This window comes from Geotrypetes seraphini, chromosome 5 (assembly GCF_902459505.1).
Source record: "Geotrypetes seraphini chromosome 5, aGeoSer1.1, whole genome shotgun sequence".
NCBI classification, from domain to species: Eukaryota; Metazoa; Chordata; class Amphibia; order Gymnophiona; family Dermophiidae; genus Geotrypetes; species Geotrypetes seraphini.
In genome coordinates this window covers 119,286,190-119,309,396 of record NC_047088.1, presented here as the reverse complement: position 1 = coordinate 119,309,396, position 23,207 = coordinate 119,286,190, and the positions used below count along the sequence as shown (strand labels likewise).

Genomic DNA, 23,207 nt, shown 5'->3' with positions numbered 1-23,207 from the left:
TTTCAATGCTTCTCTAGAGCTGGGAGTGGTACCAGAGGCCTGGAGAAGGGCAGATGTGGTCCTTCTACACAAAAGTGGAAGTAAGGAAGAAGTAGAGAATTACAGGCCAGTAAGTCTGATGAAGAGAATGGTAAAGAATGGTGAAGTTTCTGGAATCTGGTGGATTACAGGACCACAGGCAACAAGGATTCACTAGAGGTAGGTCTTGTCAGACAAATCTAATCAATTTCTTTGACTGGGTGACCAGAGCATTGGAAAGAAGGAGTCCGCTAGATGTGGTGTATTTAGATTTTACTAGTGGTGTGCCTGAAGGTTCTGTTCATGGGATAAGCACGTGGGATCTTTCAGAGAAAGAAAGAGATAATGGTTACTGTGGATAGGCAGACTAGATGGGTCATTTGGCCTTTATCTGCCATTATGTTTCTATGTTTTCTTAACATACTCCCCTTTTTCATATATCCTCCCTGTTTCCAGCTTCTCTCCTCTCTTACTCCCTTACACCAATATGTCTTTCAATCTCTTTCCTCCTTCCCTTTCCTATGTTCAGTATTTCACTTCCTTCATCCCCTTGGTTCAGCATCTTCTCTTTCCATCTCTCCTTTTCTTCCAGCTCTAGTCACCCCCAACATGGATCCATTCCCTCTGTCCCTTCCATCCCCAGCCCTACCCACATGGGTCCAGCACCTTTTTCTATTCCTTCTAACTCCAGCCCCCATCTCTCTTCCACTCAGCCCCCCAGACCAGCTCCAGCTCCAGGCCCCATCTGCTTTCCAGATAGCCCCCCCAGACCAGGTCCAGCTCCAGCCCCCATCTGCCTTCCAGCCGGCCTCCCAAACCAGGTCCAGCTCCAGCCCTCATCTGCCTTCCAGCCGGTCCCCCAGACCAGGTCCAGCTCCAGCCCCATCTGCCTTCCAGCCGGCCTCCTAGATCAAGTCCAGCTCCAGCCCCCATCTACCTTCCAGCCGGCCCCTTAGATCAGGTCCAGCTCCAGCCCCCATCTACCTTCCAGCCGGCCTCCTAGATCAGGTCCAGCTCCAGCCCCATCTGCCTTCTAGCCGGCCCCCTAGACCAGGTCCAGCTCCATCTGCCTTCCAGCTGGCCCCTCCCCATGCAAGTCAGCATCTAAACATTCCTCAATTCCATCTTAGCCCAAGTGTATTTTACCTTTAGCCTCAGCTGCCATGGAGAACAATCTTCAAAGACCTGCACTAAAGTCTTTACTCTGCTGAGTCCCTCGCCGATGTAACTTCCAGTTTCATGAAGGGAGAAAGGACAGATGCTGCACGGGCTGAGGGGTTGAGAAGGCAGGAAAGGACAGATGCTGCATGGGCTGGGGGGTTGAGAAGGCAGGAAAGGACAGATACTGCATGGGCTGGGGGGTTGGGAAGGCAAAAAAGGACAGATACTGCATGGGCTGGGGGGTTGGGAAGGCAGGAAAGGACAGATGCTGCACGGGCTGGGGGGTTGGGAAGGCAGGGAAAGACAGATGCTTCATGGGCTGGGAGGGGGGTAGGAAGGACAGATGCTGCATGGGTTAGGGCAGGGGGTCTCAAAGTCCCTCTTTGAGGGCCGCAATCCAGTCAGGTTTTCAGGATTTCCCCAATGAATATGCATTGAAAGCAGTGCATGCACATAGATCTCATGCATATTCATTGGGGAAATCCTGAAAACCCAACTGGATTGCGGCCCTCAAGGAAGGACTTTGAGACCCCTGGGTTAGGGGGTTAGGAAGGGAGAGAGAGAGATGCTGTATGGCTCTACCAGCCCATGCAGCATCTTGTCACACCTGTGCCCCTAAAGAGCGTAATAGGCAGTCTGGTAGTGACATGTTGCTGGCGTGGTCCCCCTGGAACTAGGGGAGCTCTCAGGATTTAACCCCTAGGCAACAGCCTAGAATTGCTCTTTAAAAGGTCTTGCAAAGAATACCCTTTAGTCAGAATGGCCTTAATGAAAAATATCAACTTTATTTGGCTACTGGCCTCAAAATCATAGTCCATCACAGGTTTCAATGTGAGCATGAAAATATAATCAAAAGAAAAGGTTCCACAAAACAAACTTAACTCCGCTGCCAGCTCTGGACTTTAGAAGGCAAATTATATACAGTCCTTTTCACCAGAATCTAAGGTTAGGGAAAAGAATGCAATCATATTGTTTAAATGCTTCACTGTTTTACAGCAGCTGAAATAAGCAGCTCCCTATTCCTGAGCTGCAGAATGGGGTCTTATTGCAGTGCTTGATAAGCCAACACTACTGGGCTACTTGCACAGGTAGCCATGAGGAAGAGACAGAACAATTTACACTTCTGTGCAGCAAGTTTTTTAGCAAGGCACACAGACAGCTTTATATCATTTAGGCAGTAGACAGCAAACACTGGTTTTTAAAGATGAATTCAATCCAAACTGAGATGGTGTTTAACAGAGAAAACATAGCAGTTTTAAACCCAGAGATTTTCAATACGTTTCTGAGAAGCATGCAGACTCACTGCAATCACCAGGCTGCTATGGTAACAGATAACAGCTGGTGTTCACCACATGGAGTTCTGTTAACAATGAATCAGAGAAACAAACAGGCTGAGTTTCCTGCTCAGCGTTTGGCTTCATTTAGTCACTGTTTTGTACAGTGAAGGATACTGTCCCTTTGCCTAAAGCACAGAGAAAAAATGTAGAAAACTTTACAGTCCCAAATTATCCTCTCTGGTAGCCCACACAGTCTGCTTACCAGAGAGAAAAAAAACCAGCCATGGAAAACATCCAAAAGACTTACGTTTGTTTCAAGCTACTTCCATTTGCTCTGGCCAAACTTCAGCTGAGCACTGTTGTCTTCCACGATCATAGCCTCACCTGGCTCTGAGGAAAAGAATCTTAAAGGAAGGTTTCCTTCAACTGGCTCCTCTCTCATTTCCCAGTCAGGGCTGCTTGCCTGGTCTGGGGTAAGCTCAGTCCTATTCTGAGCTTCCTGTCTCTCTTCCCGACCTGTTCTCTTCTCTCTGCAGAGCCTCGCTTTAAGCTGAGGAAAAAAACCACACCCCCTTGGCTTCAGAGGGGGAAGGGCTTTCCTTCCTCAGCCTGGGACGTTTCTCTGAGGGAAAACTGTCTTTCTGTTTCTGCCTTACAGGAACTGGATAATAGTAGGGCAGAGATTTCCTGCTTTGCTTTGGCACTGCCTTAGGTAAGGCAAACCTTTCCTGTTCTGTCTCAGTCTTATCTTCACTGCTCATAGGGTTTTCAGCTAAATTACTGTCATGGGCTCTGACCTGGTCTGCCCTTCTGCACCGGGGTTTGTATGATTTCCTATATTTCCCTGTGATAAACCTTGGGATTGCTATAGGTTTGTCACAATCTGTCCTTCCTTCCCAACCCCCTCGCAGTTGGGAGAGCCATAACTGACTCTTCCGATTGCCAATTTTTGGGGAGGTCATGGCCCCTGTGGCTCTCCCTGTTCCGACGCCTATGTACTGTGCAGTGGCCTCACTGAAGCACAATCACTATACTGTGAAAGCATAGCTGATGTCAGAAAATTACTTTTATGGTTTATTAGAGGTTTGCTATACCATTTTATTGGAATAATTCACAACTAAAAATGTAAATTAAAAAAGAAGTAAAGGAACTCCTTTATATTATAGGATAGAATCAATGCAACAGACTCATTTGTACCATCAGTGCTTTCATTCTATTAGCTTCAGGAGTCTAGACCCAGTATCATTTCAAGCTAGTCTAGTTTTCAGTTATATACAGTGGTGCCTCACACAACGAACTTAATCCGTTCCAGGAGCAAGTTTGTTATGTGAAACGTTCGTTGTGTGAAACGCGTTTTCCCATAAGAATACATTTAAAACACAATAATTCGTTCTGCAGCCCTGTTTTCCCATAAGAATACATTTAAAACACAATAATTCGTTCTGCAGCCCTACATTTCCCTCCCTCCACCTCACCTTGTATGCGGAGTCTGCCGGCCCTCTCCCTCACCCAGCCGCACGCTTCCAGAAAGCTGTGCACGCGCAGCTGCTGGAGTTGGTCAATGTTCTACTCTCCTGCAACTTCCGGTTTCCGGTTGCGTCAGAGGAGAAGATTGAGCAACAGAGCATGCGCGCGTGCGCTGCTCCCTGAAAGCGTGCGGCTGGCCGAGAAAGAGGGCCGGAGAACTCGGCATCCAGGGTAAGGTGGAGGGAGATGATGGAACAGTATTTCATGGTACAGTATTACTATTTGTTAAAAAGGAAATAATCTTTTGATGTTTTCTGGATTTTTTTTCGTTAGCTTAAACATGGCTTAACTTGCTGTAAATGGGTCAGGTCTCGTAAGATAGGATCAGAGAATCGGGTCTGGGTAAAACCAGGATTTGCAGGATCTCCAGGATCCTCATGGACTTGTATTGAGATCCTGGTAATATTGCAGGATTTCATGAATTTTCCAGGACCCTGGTCCACCTTAACAGCAGACCTCCTCTTTTTTTGATTGCCACAGCTGCTGCTCTGCATTTACTGGAGTCCCCTACACGCCGTCTTCTCCTTCTCTGCATGGGTGCTGCTGTTCCCGGCTTCGGCGAGAGTAGTTCCGCCCCCCCCCCCCGGGCCCCTCGGGCGACTTCGTTGTGTGAAACGAAGTTCGTTGTGGGGAGCACGACAAAAAGTTCGTTGTGCGCAGCGTTTGCTGTGCGAGGCGTCCGTTATGCGAGGCACCACTGTATTTCAAAACAACTATTTTTTAAAATTTTACCAGTGACATACCATTCAAAACATGTGTGCTTCACACTATTAGTCCATAGACTTATCAACTATGTTCTGCCAGAAAACACTTATTCACCAGGTGACAGGAACCACAGAATGAATCAGAATATGTCCTTGAGGTCACAGAACAATGTATTCCCATTAGCTTTTTCCTACATTATCCATTATCCTGTATTACATGGATACTAACTTATGAGCATCAAACTCCCTAAGGGAGTTTACTTTTCACATTTGCCTCCCAGGTCATCACAATAACAACAAAGGGGAAACTGATACTATATGCACACATACCTGTAGTGCCTGACTGAGTGCCCTGTCCTCTCTGTTAATGAGAAAAATGGAGTAAATCCCGGCATCATATAGCTTCAGCACTGCTTCATTTAGCTGTGGTGATGCCTTGGTTGGTTCATTGCTGAAAAAGACCGCCACCTTCCTCATCAGAAATCCATTGCGGGCTCGCTTAAAAGTATGCCTAGCCATGAAGGACATGACAGTCTCCAAGCTGCGTGCCTTGCTGCTCTGGGGGATCTGCAGGTTTTCAATCTGCTGTATTAGGGCAGTTTTCTTCTTAGAATCAGCAAAGCGAATTTCAGTAGTAACATCAGTATTGTATGTGACTACAGCTGTTCGGGCTCCCCTTGGGCAGTTGCTCTCAGCAATCGTTAACTGACCAAGGATTCTCAAGACTGCCTGCTTCATTCTGTTAAAAGCATCTTGGTTGACTCCTAAGGAAGTATCTATTGCAAATGCTAATTCTGTTGGATAGACTGGGCACTCCTTAGGACCTGCAAGGCATATTTTAAGTATATTAAATTCTACATAGCACAAAGAACAAGACAACTCATAAAATAATAAATAAAATTTAGAACAACTCACCAGAACAGCAAGCTGTAAGTAATAAAATACAAGGTTAATTTTTTTGTACAGAAATAGTCAATAACAACACAGAAAGTACACTAGTTAGTTGGTATACTTACGACATTTATCTTTGATGTTCCTTACAAGAGCACATTTCTTAAAAAAGAAAATATTTAGAATGAATAATATTTCTGTATAATAGAATATTACATTTTACTTCAAAAATATGACTACTTCATCTTACACAAACAAAAGAAAAATCCAACAGGAACTGCAGCAAACCAAGCAACAAAGCAAAAAAACAAAAACAACTGCAGATTATGTACAAGATGCAGGCACTGTTTATTTCAAACTTTAATGGTATATACAACCTTATTACCAAACAAGGGACCCGACACAGTCCGTGTTTCGGACAACACGCCTTCTTCAGGGGTCCGTGGTAGATAAGGTTTTATGACAAACAGCATTAAAAGGAACAAGCAAGTGCCCAGAAAAGTGTAGTGCTGGATTATAAAAAATGTTGCATTTGCTATGAATTAACTTTGGGTGGGGAAGGTTGGTTGGCTCAGCGCTTCACCATCCTCATTACATAAGAACATAAGAATTGCCACTGCTGAGTCAGACCGGTAGTCCATTGTGCCCAGCAGTCCGCTCACATGGCGGTCCTCTGGACAAAGACCAGTGCTCTAACTGAGACTAGCCCTACCTGAGTACATTCTGGTTCAGCAGGAAGTTGTCTAACTTTGTCTTGAATCCCTGGAGGGTGTTTTCCCCTATGACAAACTCCAGAAGAGCGTTCCAGTTTTCTACCACTCTCTGAGTGAAGAAGAACTTCTTTACATTCGTACGGAATCTATCCCTTCAATTTTAGAGAGTGCCCTCTCATTCTCCCTACCTTGGAGAGGGTGAACAACCTGTCCCTATTCCCTTCAGTAACTTGAATGTTTCAATCATGTCCCCTCTCAATCTCTTCTGTTCGAGGGAGAAAAGGCCCAGTTTCTCTAATCTTTCACTGTACGGCAACTCCTCCAGCCCCATAACCATCTTAGTCGCTCTTCTCTGGACCCTTTCGAGTAGTACCGTGTCCTTCTTCATGTACGGAGACCAGTGCTGGATGCAGTACTCCAGGTGAGGGTGCACCATGGCATGGTACAGCGGCATTATAACCTCCTCCGATCTGTTCGTGATTCCCTTCTTTATCATTCCTAGCATTCTGTTCGTCCTTTTCGCCTTTTCACCGCACATTGCATGGACGGCTTCATCGACTTGTCGATCATAACTTCCAAGTCTCTTGCCTGAGAGGTCTCTCCAAGTACCGCCCCGGACATCCTAATCTAATCTAATCTAATCCTTAGGTTTGTATACCGCATCATCTCCACGTTCGTAGAGCTCGACGCGGTTTACAGTAGGAGAAATAGGAAGGAACTACAACAGATACATCCTGTATTCGTGCATGAGATTTTTGTTACCTACATGCATCACTTTACACTTATCCACGTTGAACCTCATCTGCCATGTTGATGCCCATTTCTCGAGCCTGATTATGTCACGTTGTAGATCTTCATAATCCCCTGTCTTCACAATTCTGATTAACTTCATATCGTCCGCAAATTTAATCATCTCACTCATCGTATCAATGTCCAGATCATTTATAAAGATGTTGAAGAGCACGGGTTCAAGCAACGAGCCCTGCGGCACCCCCACTGGTGATGCTCTTCCAGTCCGAGTATCGTCCATTTATCCCCACTCTCTGTTTTCCTATGCTCCAGCCAGTTTTTAAATCCATGTGAGTATTTCACCCTCGATTCCATGGCTTGCAGTTTTCTGTAGTTGTTCATATGGAACCTTGTCAAACGCCTTCTGAAAATCCAGATATACAATGTTGACTGGTTCGCCCTTGTCTATCTGTCTTTTACTCCCTCAAAGAAGTGCAGCAAGTTCGTCAAAGTCTGCCTTTGCTAAAACTATGCTGACTGGTCCTATTCAGCCCATGTCCGTCAAGGTGAATTAATGATGGTGGTCCTTTATCAGCGACTCTACCATCATTTCCCCGGTACTGAGGTCAGACTCACCGGTCTGTAGTTTCCTGGATCTCCCCTAGAACCTTTCTTGAAGATCGGCGTAACATTCGCCACCTTTCAGTCTTCCGGAATCTTTCCCGATTTGATCGACAGATTGGCTATTAGTTGAAGCAGTTCAGCTATGGTCCCTTTCAGTTCCTTGATTACCCTCAGATGGATGACATCTGGTCCTGGGGATTTATTGCTCTTAAGCCTATCAATCTGCCTACACACCTCTTCTAGACTGACCGTCAATCCTGTCAGCTTTCCGTCTTCGTTTCTAGCATATAGCCTGACGGGTTCTGGTATGCTGTGTAAATCTTCTTTAGTAATACAGACGCAAAAAATGTGTTCAGTTTGTTGGCGATTGTTTTGTCCTCCTTTAGCGCTCCCTTTATTCCATGGTCATCCAAAGGTCCCACCGCTTCCTTCGCGGGTCATTTCCCCTTAATATATTGAAAGAACGGCTTGAAGTTCTTCGCCTCCTTGGCTATTTTTTCCTTGTAGTCTCTTTTGGCCCCTTTTACCGCCTTATGGCACCTGTGTTGATGTTTGTGCTTGTTCCAGTTTTCATCCGTTTTTGACCTTTTCCATTCCTTAAATGAAGTTTTCTTGTCTCTGATTGCTTCCTTCACCGCTACAGTGAGCCACACTGGTTCTTTGTTCTTTTTCCTCTTTGATCCCTTGTTGATACGCGGTATATATAGATTTTGCGCCTCGGTGACTGTGTCCTTAAAAAGGGACCCAGCTTGCTCTAGTGTTTTTACAGTGCTTATCCTCTTCTTAATCTTCTTCCCTACCATGAGTCTCATCCCTTTGTAATTCCCTTTTCGGAAGTTCAGTGCTGTGGCTGTCGTTTTGGACCGATTTTTCTTCCCTGCGTCCAGAGTGAAGCGGATCATATTGTGATCGCTGTTTCCCAGCATCCCTTCTATTTCTACATCTTGTGCAGGTCCTTGCAGACCATTTAGAATTAAGTCCAGAATTGCATTTCCTCCAGTATCTTCCTTGACAAGTTGTTCCAGGAAACAATCATCTACAGGGAAGGGAAACAGGGAGAGCTCAGAACTCGGCGGAGGCCTGTTCCCTGATGGCTGCGGCAGTGGCGGCCTGTTCCACGATGGCGATGGCTTGGGTGAGGGCGGGGAGAAAGAAAGAAAGAAGGAAAGGGGGGCAGAAAGAAAGAAGGAAGACAGGAGACAGAAAGAAAGAAGGGAGACAGGAGACAGAAAGACAGGGAAACAGACAGAAAGGGGACATGGAGAGAGAAAGACAGACATACAGAAAGAAAGGGGCATGGAGAGAGAAAGAAAGAAGGGGGCAGGGAGAAAGAAAGAAAAAGTTGGGGGAGGGAATGAGATCTGGAGGAGAGGAAGCATATAGGAGGCTGAAAGAAGAGAAGAAATATTGGATGCACAGTCAGAAGAATAAAGTGCAACCAGGGACTCATGAAATTACCAGACAACAAAGGTAGGTAAATGATTTTATTTTCAATTTAGTGATCAAAATGTGTCCGTTTTGAGAATTTATATCTGCTGTCTATATGTTGCACTATGGTCCCCTTTTACTAAACTGCAATAGCGGTTTTTAGCGTAGGGTTCCTATGAGCATCGAGAGCAGCGTAGGGCATTCAGCGCAGCTCCCTGTGCTAAAAAGCGCTATCATGGTTTAGTAAAAAGGGAGGGGGTATATTTGTCTATTTTTGTATAGTTGTTACTGAGGTGACATTGCATAAAGTCATCTGCCTTGACCTCTTTGAAAACCCACCGAATATAAATGATAATTAACATTTTCTCTGCATACAGTGTGCTTTGTGTTTATTAAAATTTTATTGTTGGTAGATCATTTTGACTTGTTCATTTTAAAAGTAGCTCCCAAGCCCAAAAAGTGTGGGCAGCCCTGAGCTAGAGAATGACACATCACTGATTGGGCATCTCCCTCCCTCCCCCTTATCTTTGTGGCGATTTTCTTTTTTTTATCTTCCAGCTGCCCGAGCCAGATTTCAAGTCGCATGTGGCTGCCAAATCTTCTCCTCTGACACAACTGGAAACAGGAAGTTGCATCAGAGGAGAAGTTTAGTAATCCATCTAGTAATCCTTGCAGGCTTGACTGTGCTGGGAATTATTTTTGTAAAATCATATTTTGTTATGTGACTGGCATTATTTAGACTTTAATTTCTATGAATGAATAGAATGAAAATGATATAAAATTGCTTGCTTGATTTTATGTGCGTACACTGAAGGGATGTGGAGAGAGAGTGGACTGAGGACGCTGAAGGAAAATGGGGAAGAGAAGTGGAGAATGGGGAGAAGGCGCTGAAGTGAAATGAGCAAGAGAAGTGGAGAGTGGGGAGAAGATGCTGAAGGGAAATGGGGAAGAGAGTGGGGAGAAGATGCTGATTTATAAATTGACAATTGTACAGAATATTATTTCTTTTTATACTTTAATAAGTTCAGTATAAAACTATTCGAGGCTTGTGTGGATGGGATCAGATGGTTTGCAGGGACGGGGACCAAGCTTAAGGGAACTCTGCCGTGGTCCACGGTAACGCCGTTCATTAGAGCTGCAGCTTATTTATAGTATGTATTGAAGTGCTTTCATGATTTGCATGAATAAATTCACTAAAAGCTTATTTATAGTATGTATTGAAGTGCTTTCGTGATTTGCATGAATAAATTCACTAAAAGACTCCTGAGGCAGGCCCCTGTGGGCCAAAACACAATCATGTCGAGTCTATTTACTAATAAAGAGACTGAACACCAATTGGTCACCTTTGTTGTTGCATTTGCTGTTCACCTCTGTGAGGGCAGTTTCTCCTGTTCGCATCCAATGCCTTCTAGTCCACCATGTCCATCTATACAACCCATATTCTCCTCCTCCCTGCCAGTCCTTGATGGTTTCTCTTTTGCACCTAACCAGTACACACCATACATTTTCTTTTCTCTCAGACCATTCTCACTTCTTTCTTAGTCCCTCCCCACCTTAATGTCTTCTTCCTCTTCTTATCTTCTTTTGTTTTTCTTTCACTTCTTTTTTCCAATGCAGTTTAGCTTTTGATTTTGGGATAGGTGACCTACTCTACTTCCCCAAGCTTTATCGCTTTTTACCTTAACCTATTGTTGTTTCCCATTTATTGTGCTCTTTTTCTCACAATTGTAGTTCTCACCTCTCTTCCCTACTGTTTGAAGTTAGTCCATGCATCTTATTATGCATCTTACTAATCTATTTTGGTATTGTTTAGTATCCCTAACTTTTAAATTTGTTTTTATGTTATTTTTATACTGTACACACCTTAGAAACCTGAGTAAGCGGTCTAAAATTTTTTTTAAATAAACTTGAAACTATACTTCTTTTTGACCTGATTTGCATGGTTCAAAGGCAGGAGATGGAATCCAAGACAAATCTGGTGGACAAGCAAGAGGCTTTTAACACTCAAAGGGAGGCTACTGCTGCCTTCTAGTGTAATTCTTTTGCAGGATGAGTGTAGTCCTTCCCTATATTCTCATAAATCCTCCTAACCCACCAGCTTCCAGAGGCTTTTTCCACTATTTTCCTTAGTTCTCCATTGCTCTGGAAACTTCTAGTGAGAACATGTAATTTCCTGACAGATGCAGGAAACAGCAAGTTCATGGAAAGACCACAGAAGAACTGGCTCCAATCTGTCTATCTGCTAAGGGTTAGGGGCATAGAGAAAATTGCTGTTGCAAAATGCAGGCAGTCTCTTCCTACTGACTGGCAGGACTACATAGGCCTTGGCAACATTAACACTTAATGAAGTGCATAGCATGGTGAATCAGACAGCACAAAATGCATCCTTTGCCGCCGGGCACTGTAGGAAGCCTCAGATGATTGAATATTAACTCCTCCCTCTGCTAGCATATCCTGGAGCATGCCCCTTGGACACCAGTCAGTCTTCAAGCAGCCAGGAACATCTACAGAAGATAATAAACAAGAGAGAGAGGGAAACGGGGAGCTCCCCACCAAATAAATCAATTCTGCTTTTATTAACAAATGCAAAACAGCAACAATGAAAACTGGAAAACAGGTTATGAAATATTAGGAACCTGAACGACAAAAAAGCACAGTTACTTACTGTAACAGGTGCTATCCAGGGACAGCAGGCAGATATTCTCACTTGTGGGTGGCGTCATCCATGGATCCCCAGTATGGAAGGTCCCAAATGCATTGCCACTTTAAGAACTTTAGAAAGTTCGCGACCAAATGCACTGTAATGCGCGAATGCCTTCCTGCCTGACATAGACAAGCAGCTCCTCAGTTCAGATAGCCAGCTAAGAAGCCAACTAGGGGAGGTGGGTGGGTTGTGAGAATATCTGCCTGATCCTTGGATAACACCTGTTATAGTAAGTAACTGTGCTTTAACCCAGGACAAGCAGGCAGCATATTATCACATGTGAGTGACCTCCAAACTAACCAGAATGGGATGGTGGGAGAGTTGGCCTTTTTTAGGAAAATAAATTCTATAATACTGTTTGGCCGAAGTGCCCATCCCGTCTGGAAAAATATTCCAGACAGTAATGTGAGCAGATTTCATCAATAAAAGTAGAACAGAGGAAAGCTACTGAAGCTGCCTTAGCTCTAACTTTATGGGCTGTGTCCCAACTCTCTAGTTGCAGCCCAGCCTGAGCGTAACAGAACGAGATACATGCAGCCAACTAGTTGGATATCGTTCTCTTAGAAACAGGATGCCCCAACTTGTTAGGATCAAAGGAGATGAAAAATTGGGTAGACAATCTATGTGATTTAGTCCTTTGCAAATAGTAAGCTAATGCTCGTTTGCAGTCCAGAGTATGAAGAGCCATCTCTCCAGGATGAGAATGAGGCTTTGGAAAAACCACTGGAAGCACAATTGATTGATTGAAATGAAAGTCAGTAACAACCTTTGGTGAGAACTTTGGATGAGTGCGAAGCTCAACATTGTCATGGTGGAACATTGTGAAAGGTGGATCTGCTACCAAAGCTTGAAGTTCACTCACTCTTCTTAAAGATGTGAGAGAAATGAGAAGAATGACTTTCCAAGTAAGGTATTTGAGATGAGCCGTAGACATTGGTTCAAATGGAGGCTTCATCAATTTAGCAAGAACCACATTAAGATCCCATACCACTGGAGGTGGTTTGACATTGAAAAGCCCTTTCATTAATCTGGAAATGAGAGGATGGGCAGTGAGCACCTACTGACTGATGAAAGACCGTGATTGCACTGAGATGAACTCTAATAGATGTAGATTTGAATGAAATGAAAAAGATAATCCAAAATTCGAGAAACTGAGATGGATCTTGGTTCTTCATGATGGAGATACCACAAAGAAAACCTTGTCCACTTTTGGAGATATTGTTGAGTGGACGATTTTTTGGAAGCTGCTAAGATTAGTTGAAGAGGCTGAGAGAGATGGAGATCAGCAGAACTCAGCCCAAGAGGTACCAAGCTGTCAAGTACAAAGACTGAAGACTGGGATGCAGAAGAGAACCTTGACTCTGCCGGGTAGCTTGTGATTGTAGGGAGTTGCAACGAGATCTAATTGAGGTGCCCCCCCATTGGAAGATAATGGAATGGAGAGTTGCTGAGTTCAGAGTCCATTTGTGCAGTTGAAAAATGCGAATGAGCTTGTCTGTCAGATAATTCTTTTCCCCTTGTATGTTAACAGCTTGAGAAAGATGTTGCGAAGGATTGCCCAATTCCAAATCTTTTGAGCCTCCTGACAGAGAAGTAGAGACCCTGTTCTTCCCTGCTTGTTTACATAGTACATTGCTACCTGATTGTCCATATGGATAAGAAGAACTTGATCTAGTATGAGATGCTGGAAGGCTTTGAGTGCATTGAAAATTGCTCAGAGTTCCAACAGATTTATATGATGGCGTTGGTCTCTGGAGGTCCAGACAGCTTGAGTGCGTAGGCCATCCAGATGCATCCTCCAAGCTTAATTGGATGAATCTGTAGTGAAAACTTTCTGATGGGGAGTAGTTTGGAAAAGCAAATCTTTGGAAAGGTTGGAAGATTGCATCCACTACTATAGTGACTGTCGAATAGATGAGGTCACTGTAATATGTTGGAAGAGAAGATCCAGAGCCTATGACCACTGAGAAGCCAGAGTCCATTGAGGGATCCTGAGGTGTAATCTCGTGGACCATGAAAGCTATGAGCCCTAGGAGAACCATTGTGTGTCTTGCTGACAGAGACTGAGTCTGGGCAACCTGATGGCAGAGTTGGACCAGGGTGTCTAGATGTTGTTGAGGGAGAAAAGTCCTGAGTTGAGTCGTGTCTAGGAGTGCTCTGATGAATTAGAGTCACTGAGACAGTTGAAGTTGAGATTTGGGGACGTTGATCTCGAATCCCAAATTCTGAAGAAAAGACACCATCTGGTATGTCCCTGAAAGAACATCCTGATAAGAGAGATCTAGATGAGTCAGTCATCCAGATAGGGAAAGACTTGAAGGCCCTTAGACCTTAAGTCCGCTGCCACTACTCTGGGAGAGGATGCCAAGCCGAAAGGTATAACTTTGTATTGAATCATAGAAACATGACGGCAAATGGCCCATCTAGTCTGCCCATCCACAGTAACCATTATCTCTTTCTCTCTCCGAGAGATCCCACATGCCTATCCTGGGCCCTCGAATTCAGACACAGTCTATGTCTTCTGAGACACTTCCACACATCTACTCTGGAGCCTATCACCTTTTAACTTCATCCTTTGCCCTCTCATTCCAGTTTCCTTTCAAATGAGAGACTTGACACTTGCACATATATATTATGAAGGAATTTAAATGTCTCTATCATATCTCCCCTCTCTCACCTTTCCTCCAAAGTATACAGATTGAGATCTTTAAGTCTGTCCCCATACGCCTTATCACGAAGACCACACACCATTTTAGTAGCTTTCCTCTGGACCGACTCCATCCTTTTTATATCTTTTTGAAGGTGCGGCCTCCAGAATTGTACACAATATTCTAAATAAGGTCTCACCAGAGTCTTATACAGAGGCAACAATACCTCCTTTTTCCTATTGGCTATACCTCTCCCTATTGAGGAGTAGTGGCTCGTGGCCAGTAGGGGGTGATGTTTATGGGACGGTAATGGAATGGATGTCAGAACATGATAGTGCAGTATTTTTGTGGAGTTTTTCTACAAAAGTGCCTATTTTTCGTATGATTCTGGGTAATTCTAGTTAGATACAAGCATATGTGTTAGTTAAGGCCACGTCCAATAGAAGCGTACGGAAAAGGGTGAATAAAAATCTAAATATAAATGTAGCTACAGCCAGAAAAACACACTACAGATTAATATAAGGGAAAGCATAATAATATCTGTTTATGTACTTTGCTATTAGGCTAGATCATGGAGGAAATCATAAATACATGGACTTCATTTTGGTTCTTTGTTTTGCTATATCTGCTCTGTCTTTGGAAACCATTTTGTGCCAGTGACTAGTTTCTGTCTTCTTTGTCCTGCTCTGTTTTTCTTTGTTTAGTTTTCCCGCTCTCAGCAGCGTGGTGTTAATTAATGCCACATGTGCTTTGGTTAGGAAGAAATATCCCAAACTAAGATATAACAGGTATTAAATATGAATGAATCAAGTTATGAATGAATGAAAGGGGGCCCCTGGAGTGAATTGTATGACTGTGTATTGAACAAAAGAATGGGTTTTGAAAAAGCATATTATATATATTTGCAACCTAAAGAAATCCTAAATGGGGGCGCTGGTGAGCACTGACTTGGATGGACGTGGTGTGGGTCTATGGCGCTTCAACTCATCTCTATGTTCAGATCCACTGTTCATTGAAACAACTACTAATTTTATCTCTGAATTCTTCCACATAAACAAAGCGGCAGACACATCATGGCATACCACTTGGGACGCCTTTAAAGCTTTTATAAGAGGCACTACTGTTGCATACGTAGCTAGGACAAAGAAGGAGTCCCAAATGAAATTGAAACTATTAGAACAAGATATTCAGAAAACAGAACGTCAACATATAGCTGACTTAACTAATTCAGCAATACAATCCACCCTCCATAAACTGAAATATGAATATAACCTTGCTCTGAGCACCACAGCAGCCAAAGAACTATTTGTGAAATCGGCTTACTACTATTCTACTATGAACAAAAGTGGACATCATCTCGCTAATTACCTCAAAATCAGATCGGAAAAAACAATGATACCTGCGATAAAGAACGATACAGGACAACTGATGATGAATCCTACTGATATCTGCTCACAGTTTCATGCATATTATAAAGACTTATATTCTTCTGATGTCCCAAATACTACTCTCTGCGAAGACTTTTTGCGTCAATTGCCACACTCAATACTAGATGACTCAGAGGCAACAAAACTGTTGGATCCGATCACTTCTATACAAGTGGAAGCTGCAATTCTTTCTATGTCTAAACATAAATCACTGGGTCCGGATGGACTGTCAGTGGAATTCTACGTTGCCTTCTTACCTGTTCTCCTCCCCATACTGACCCAGTACTTTCTTCACATGATTGAGACAGGTATGGCTCATGGTTCATTTACGGAAGCACTGACAATCGTACTACTTAAACCAGATAAAGACCCCTTGCAAGTACAAAACTACAGACCTTTATCGTTGATTAACGTCGACGCCAAGATATTTGCTAAACTTCTAGCGACCAGGCTGAATGCAGTTTTACCACATAATTAATAAGGATCAGAACGGTTTCATGAAGGGCGGACTCTCCAATGACAACACCAGACTTTTTACACATATTATAGAACATGCTCAAGTTTTGTCATCTCCTTTTTTGGCTATGGCATTGGACGCAGAAAAGGCTTTTGACCGAGTAGAATGGTCTTTTCTATTTAGAACAATGAGCTGGTTTGGAATTCCTAATGATTTCATCAAGATGGTCAAAATCCTATATTCAAACCCTTCTACAAAGCTCCGAGTAAATGGTTTTTTCTCAGCTACATTTCAACCATCCAGAGGCACTAGACAAGGGTGCCCACTGTCTCCTTTATTGTTTAATATAGCGCTCGAACCTTTATTAATAGCCATCAGATCCAATCCAGAAATCATTGGTCTACAAATTGATGATTTATCCCTGAAACTATCGGCTTATGCAGATGACGTCCTCCTGTACGCAACTATCGACTCAATACCACATATCTTACATACCATTCAACAATTCTCCTCTGTATCTGGTTATAAATTGAATTCTACAAAAACTGAAGTTATGCCTCTAAACAGTATCCCATGTGGTGATCTTATATCTAAGTTAGGTCTTAGATATACATACCCCTGATAAATTGAAATATCTGGGTATCTTTTTTGCTCCCACTATCGACGAAATTAAGAAATATGCAGTGGATCACATCTTTTCAATAATAAAGACTGTTACCTCACAATGGTCCCCACTAAAATTATCATGGTGGGGACGTTTAGACTCTATCAAAATGGTTCTCTCTCCTAAAATCACTTACATTCTCTCGATGTTACCATTTCTCCTGCCAAAGAGTACTTATGCCAGAATGGAAACATTAATGTCCTCCTACCTCTGGAATCACAAAGTTCCTAGAATAGCTTTGAAAAAACTAAAATGTACAAAAAACAATGGTGGTGTGAATTTTCCTAGCTTTTATGAATATCATATTGCGTTTTTATGTAGACAAGGTTCCCAATGGATATTACCTCCAAATACTAATCACCTCCCAAGCTGGCTACAGATAGAACATAAAATGTATGACAAAACTTTTTTACGATTCCTTCCATTTTTTCCCACTTCTGTAATGAAACAAACCAACCCAATAATAATATCGACTGCAGCTGCTATCAGAGAACTAGAAGCATCACTTGATACAAAATGGTCCAATACCACCTTATCGTCCATATGGCTCAATCCTCAAGTAACTATCCAAGGAAAACATATCGAATGGAAGTCCTGGATCAAGAGTGGTATATGGACTATCTCCCAATTGTATTGCAATAATGAATGGATTACATTTGCAGCCTTATCTGACCAATACAATATTTCTCCTACACAATTTTTTAAGTGGATTCAGTTGAGACACTCCTTACAATCCATGTTCAAGAAAATTGCTATCACACACGAAACCCCAACCCTGTTAACTTGGTGTTCCCAATTGAGACTGAAGGCTGGAGAGGCCTCTGCTTGGTACAAAATACTTAAGAAACATAAATATGTCTCTTCTTCTGCATTGCATGCGATATGGGCTCAAGACACGTCCACCTCATTCTCTGATTATACATGGGAAACTATCTGGCTTCAATCTTTTAGTTCATTACAATCAGCATCAAGTAAGCAATTAGTTCTTTTTATGTTTCACAAAGCCTATTGGACTCCATACAAACTATCAAAAACTTCAACAACCAATTCCAATTTATGCTGGTCATGCTCATCTAACATAGGTACATTAGACCATATGCTGTTCCATTGTACACTGTTGCAACACTATTGGTCTCAAATATGGTCTACTATTTGCTCTATATTAACAATCACAGCACCCATTACCTATTCTATTGTAATATTTGGTGAACATGCTCTATTACAATCACAATCATTATCTAAATATGATGGCAAACTATTAAGATCCTTATTGTTAATTGCTATAAAAATAATACTTTCTCATTGGAAAGACTTTAGTACAATATGTTATAATGAATGGTGGAACACAGTCTGTCTCTATGCAAAATATGAACAATCAGCAGCAATTACTATGCATAACCTACCTAACTACAATAAGACGTGGCAAAGATTACTAGATTTTTGTACTACCCCATCTACTTGACTTTTATTATTTTCTCATATAATATATGATAGTCATAATATTGTTTCATGTTTTCCATGAATAGGATAATCTCTGCCATTAAGCATTTCTTCTTATCACTGCAAGACTGAAAATGTTCTTTACTGTTTATTCTTGTTTGCATTTCTGTATTTTGGTTACTGAAAATTCCAATAAATACTATTGAACATAAATAAAGAAATCCTAAAGCAACATCTGGAAGTAGTTAAGTCAGAGACTCCTGCTCTAACATAGGAGGGCTTCTGTGTGAAGCTGTCAGCTCAGTCCTTCAGGCTGACAACTTTTCAGCACTGTGTGTGGACGAAACTTCGCTGACAAGCAAGCTGACCAATTCTCAGCACCCTGTTAATAATTGTAAATTCTCTGAAATAAGTTTTAAGAATGATAAAGGAATATTGGAAATGTTCTGAATATAAGAAATCAAAAGTAATTTTCTGAAATCTTGTCCAACTATTACCCGTAGAGGAATTTCTTTGTCTAACTTTTAAACACCTCCTTTGTTGTTATTGGTTGTCAACCTGATGATGTCATTGAGCCAAAAGTATATAATAGAAGGTCATGAGATCCTGAGGTGAGCTCGTTATCAGAAGGCCAGCATTTGGTAACTATAACGATCTCCCATTAGCACAACTGTTAATGCAAGCAATTATGCTTTGCTTTATTCTTTTGATCTCATAATGGAAAAATAGAAACAATACCTGAATAAATCTTAATTATAATTTTTAAAACCTTGCGCTGGTGTCATTTTGCATGTTTTATTATTTTTCAAACCTTGAGCTTTCAAGAAGGCGTCGATGTCCCTTGCTCACTATGCAACCTAGCATCCTTCCAGCTTTCGCTGTCACCTTCTCAATCTGTTTGGCCACCTTAAGATCATCACATACATTCACACCCAAGTCCCGCTCATCCGTTGTGCACATAAGTTCTTCACCCCCTAAACTGTACCGTTTCTTCTGTTTTTTGCAGCCCAAATGCATGACCTTGCATTTCTTAGCATTAAATTTTAGCTGCTAAATTTCAGACCATTCTTCAAGCTTCATCAGGTCTTTCTTCATGTTGTTCACATCATCTGGCTTGTCTACTCTATTGCAGATTTTGGTATCATCCACAAAGAGGTAAATCTTACCCGACAACCCTTCAGCAATATAATTTATAAAAATGTTTAAAAGAACAGGCCCAAGAACAGAACACCACTGATAACATCCCTTTCCTCAGAGCGATCTCCATTGATCACTACTCTCTGTTGCCTTCCACTCAACCAATTCCTGACCCATCCCGTCACTTTGGGACCCATCCCATGGGCACTCGGTTTATTTATCAGACGTCTGTGTGGAACACCGTCAAAGGCTTTGCTAAAATCTAAATACACCACATCTAGCACACATCCTCTATCCAATTCTCTGGTCACCCAGTCAAAGAAATTGAACAGATTTGTCTGACAAGACCTACCTCTAATGAATTCATGTTCCCTCAGTCCTGTAATCCACAGGATTCCAGAAACAACCATTCTCTGTTTTAAAAGCATTTCTATTAATTTGCTTACCACAGAAGTCAGACTTACCAGCCTATAATTCTCTACTTCTTCCTTACTTCCACTTTTGCGGAGAGGGACCACATCCACCCTTCTCCAGTCCTCCGGTACCACTTCTGACTCTAGAGACTCATTGAAAAGGTCAGTCAGCGGAGCTACCAGAACTTCCCTAAGTTGCGCCACTCAAAACCTGAGGTACTTTCTGGAGGCCGGATGAATTGGGCCTCTTTTAGTTCCAGAGAGCATAGCCAATTGCTGTGATTCAGTAGGGGATACGTTGCTAGGGATAACATTCTGAATTTCTCTTTGTCCAGAAATTTGTTGAGCTCTGAGATCCAATATCTGTCTGAGACCCCCCCTTCTTCTTGGTGACGAGAAAATAACGAGAATAAAACCCCATGTTCTCTTGTTCTGGAGGAACTTTCTCGATGGCATTGAGAAGGAGTAAATTCTTGATCTCCTGAAGAAGGGAGGGCTGAAGGAGATTGGAAACAGACTCTCTTGGAGGATGATCTGGAGGTATGGTGAGAAAATTAAGGGAGAACCCTTTCCGAATGATGTTGAGAACTCCCGATGAGAATAGAGCTGAAGATGTCCTCTGATGGGCTGAGGGAGAGGCAGAGACAACTTCATTGAAACTATGCTTTTGCGGTCATCAGGAAAGGAGGCAGTTAGTGGCCTCTGATCACTCATAAGAGAACTTTCTGCCTGGACTGGCTGATCCGGCTGCAGTGGTAATTCCTGCAGAGATTCTGTAATGAGAACCTCTAGACAAGCAGGTTTGAAGAACCTGCGTACTGTGGGATAGTCAGCAAGGTCCCAGGACCCATCTAGATCTTGATTGCGGAGCTCTGCCAAATTTGCCACATCTGTAGACACCTCCGTATCTCCCTGCGAATGCAGAGGGATCAAGATAGTGACTGACGCAATCGTGGACATCGCCCATTTCTGCTCTGGTTTCCCCAGCAGGGAACAACGTGAAATACTTGGGTCCAGTGTAGGCAGACTCCCCACTGATGGCTCAGACGCCACTGGGTGGCCACAGGCATAGACTTCTTAACTGAGTATGCCTGACAGCCTTTTTTTCACACATTCTGGGGGGAAAGATCTCATGCGGTGAAAACTGCCCTGTATGCCTCAGACTTAGAGTGCCTCCTGAGAACCCCCAGATGTGATTTTCACTGAAATTGGGGCAGAAGGCTCAAGATGAGTCTCCCTGGAGGTGGAATGCACCACATCCAGTAAACTTCGCCCCCCTCATGGGCTGCAGTGCACGTGGAACATGGCTGCGCATCCACAAGCCATCAGGCATGAATCCATCCCATCCCAACCTGGGGAGACCATCTGTGAAGTTTGGAGCAAAAACGAAGCTCCTAACTGTAAAAAAATATAGTTTTATTCAAATTGGGAAAAATCCAAGAAGGCTACTCTGGGTCCTGATTTTGCCATAAAATGGCCTGGGCAAGGAACATGAATCCCTAGAAAACAGCGATTTTGAAATTTTAGAGGTGGGGAGGGGTAGGGCATGCAGGGAAACTACACCAAAACCACTTAAGACCCCCCAAATCGCTAAAACAGGCTGTCAGTCTGTTATTCACTGTTCCATTGTGCTGAATGGGAGAAAATGCAGGCAATGATGGAACATGTAGGAAGATCCAAAGCCTCAGACAGCTGGAAAGCTGGATTCCAAGTCTTCTCACTGCCCCAGCGGCCTGACCACCATGGCAAGTGACCTCCACCTCCCTTGGATACATCACACAACCACTTGGCAGAGGCACTTAGTCCGGCTCTGATTCCAGTTGTGCCTCCACGGAACCGCTCAGCCTGTGCAAAACCCACTAGTGGATGAATCTTGGATGAGCTAGCTCCCGATCCCAGAGCCCTGATCTGTCCTTTAGGCTGTCCAGGTGGCTTACTACAGCGCAGGGAATTCCCCAGAAGCAGACGTTCCTCCAACAGTCTGTGATCTCCTGCCACAAGGATGTCCCTGTAGGGAACCTCCACAGCACGAGGACAAACCAACGAAGGAAATACTGAAAACTAGAAAATGAAACATGAGCAGAAGAAATAAACTCCTACAGGCTGGCTTGTAGAAAGCAAGACTAGTGTCAAAGGGGCATGCTCCAGGATATGCTAGCAGAGAGTGGATTTAAGACTTCAATTATCTACAGTGCCTGAAGGACCAGTTCCGGATGCTAGGAGAGAAGCTGAAGACCAGAACGCAGAGGGTAGTATTCTCAGAGATCCTGCCGGTACCCAGGGCCAACGAGAAGAGGCAGATGGAGCTGCAAGCAGTCAACGCATGGATGAGGTGCTGGTGTGAGGAAGAGGGATTCCACTTCGTGCATAACAGGACAACATTTTGGGGGAAGAGCAAGCTATTCAGGAAGGATGGAATCCACCTCAGCGGAGATGGAATGAGGCTATTTGCAAGCAACATCAAGAGAGAAATTGAGAAGTTTTTAAACTAGGAAGAAGGGGACGCCGACAGTCGACCAAGAGTCGATGGATCGGGAACCGGTATACCCAGAGGATTCTGGGCAGGAAGATAGCAGGGAAGATTCACCGGATCATAGGCAAGACAGAAATCCTGACGGATTGAAACGAACACAAGAGGGAAGGAATTGCAAGAAAGTAACAGTCTGCAAACTCAAGTGTATGTACACAAATGCAAGGAGCCTAAGGAATAAGATGGGGGAATTGGAAGCTATGGCACAAAAAGATAACCTTGACATCATCGGCATCACTGAAACATGGTGGAATGAGGAAAACTCCTGCGACACTGTGCTATCAGGGTACAAGCTATACCGCAAAGAAGGAATTGAGTCTACCGGAGAGAACACGCCGGAAACGAAAAATAATGTAGAGTCTCTATGGGCCAAAATTCTGGGAACAAATGAAGATCGGCATCTACTATCCAGGGCAGTCCGAAGAAATTGATGGAGAAATGATGGACAAGATTAAATGCAACTGCAAGGGAGGCAACGCAGTTATCATGGGTGACTTCAATTATCCGGGGATAGTCTGGAACCTAGGCACCTCTGGCTGCAGTACGGAGGCCAAGTTCCTGGATGCTGTAGGCAATTGCTTCCTGGAACAACTTGTCAAGGAAAATATGAGAGGAAATGCAATTCTGGACTTAATTCTAAATGGCCTACGAGGACCTGCATAAGATGTAGAAGTAGAAGGGACGCTGGGAAACAGCGATCACAATATGATCCACT

At 43.2% G+C, this 23,207-nt stretch overlaps 1 protein-coding gene across 7 annotated transcripts in view; it reads right to left on the bottom strand.

Moving 5' to 3' along the window:
* The window catches only part of COL6A3 (collagen type VI alpha 3 chain), a 1,265,605-nt gene that overhangs the window by 404,018 nt on the left and 838,380 nt on the right, over positions 1 to 23,207 (bottom strand). For all 7 annotated transcript variants that reach the window (XM_033946673.1, XM_033946674.1, XM_033946675.1 and 4 more), the window contains 3 exons: positions 5,704 to 5,740; positions 5,603 to 5,614; positions 5,018 to 5,511 (listed from right to left, as the gene is read on the bottom strand). In XM_033946673.1, coding sequence (XP_033802564.1) covers positions 5,018 to 5,511; positions 5,603 to 5,614; positions 5,704 to 5,740 — 543 coding nt within the window. The remainder of the gene's footprint in view (positions 1 to 5,017; positions 5,512 to 5,602; positions 5,615 to 5,703; positions 5,741 to 23,207) is intronic.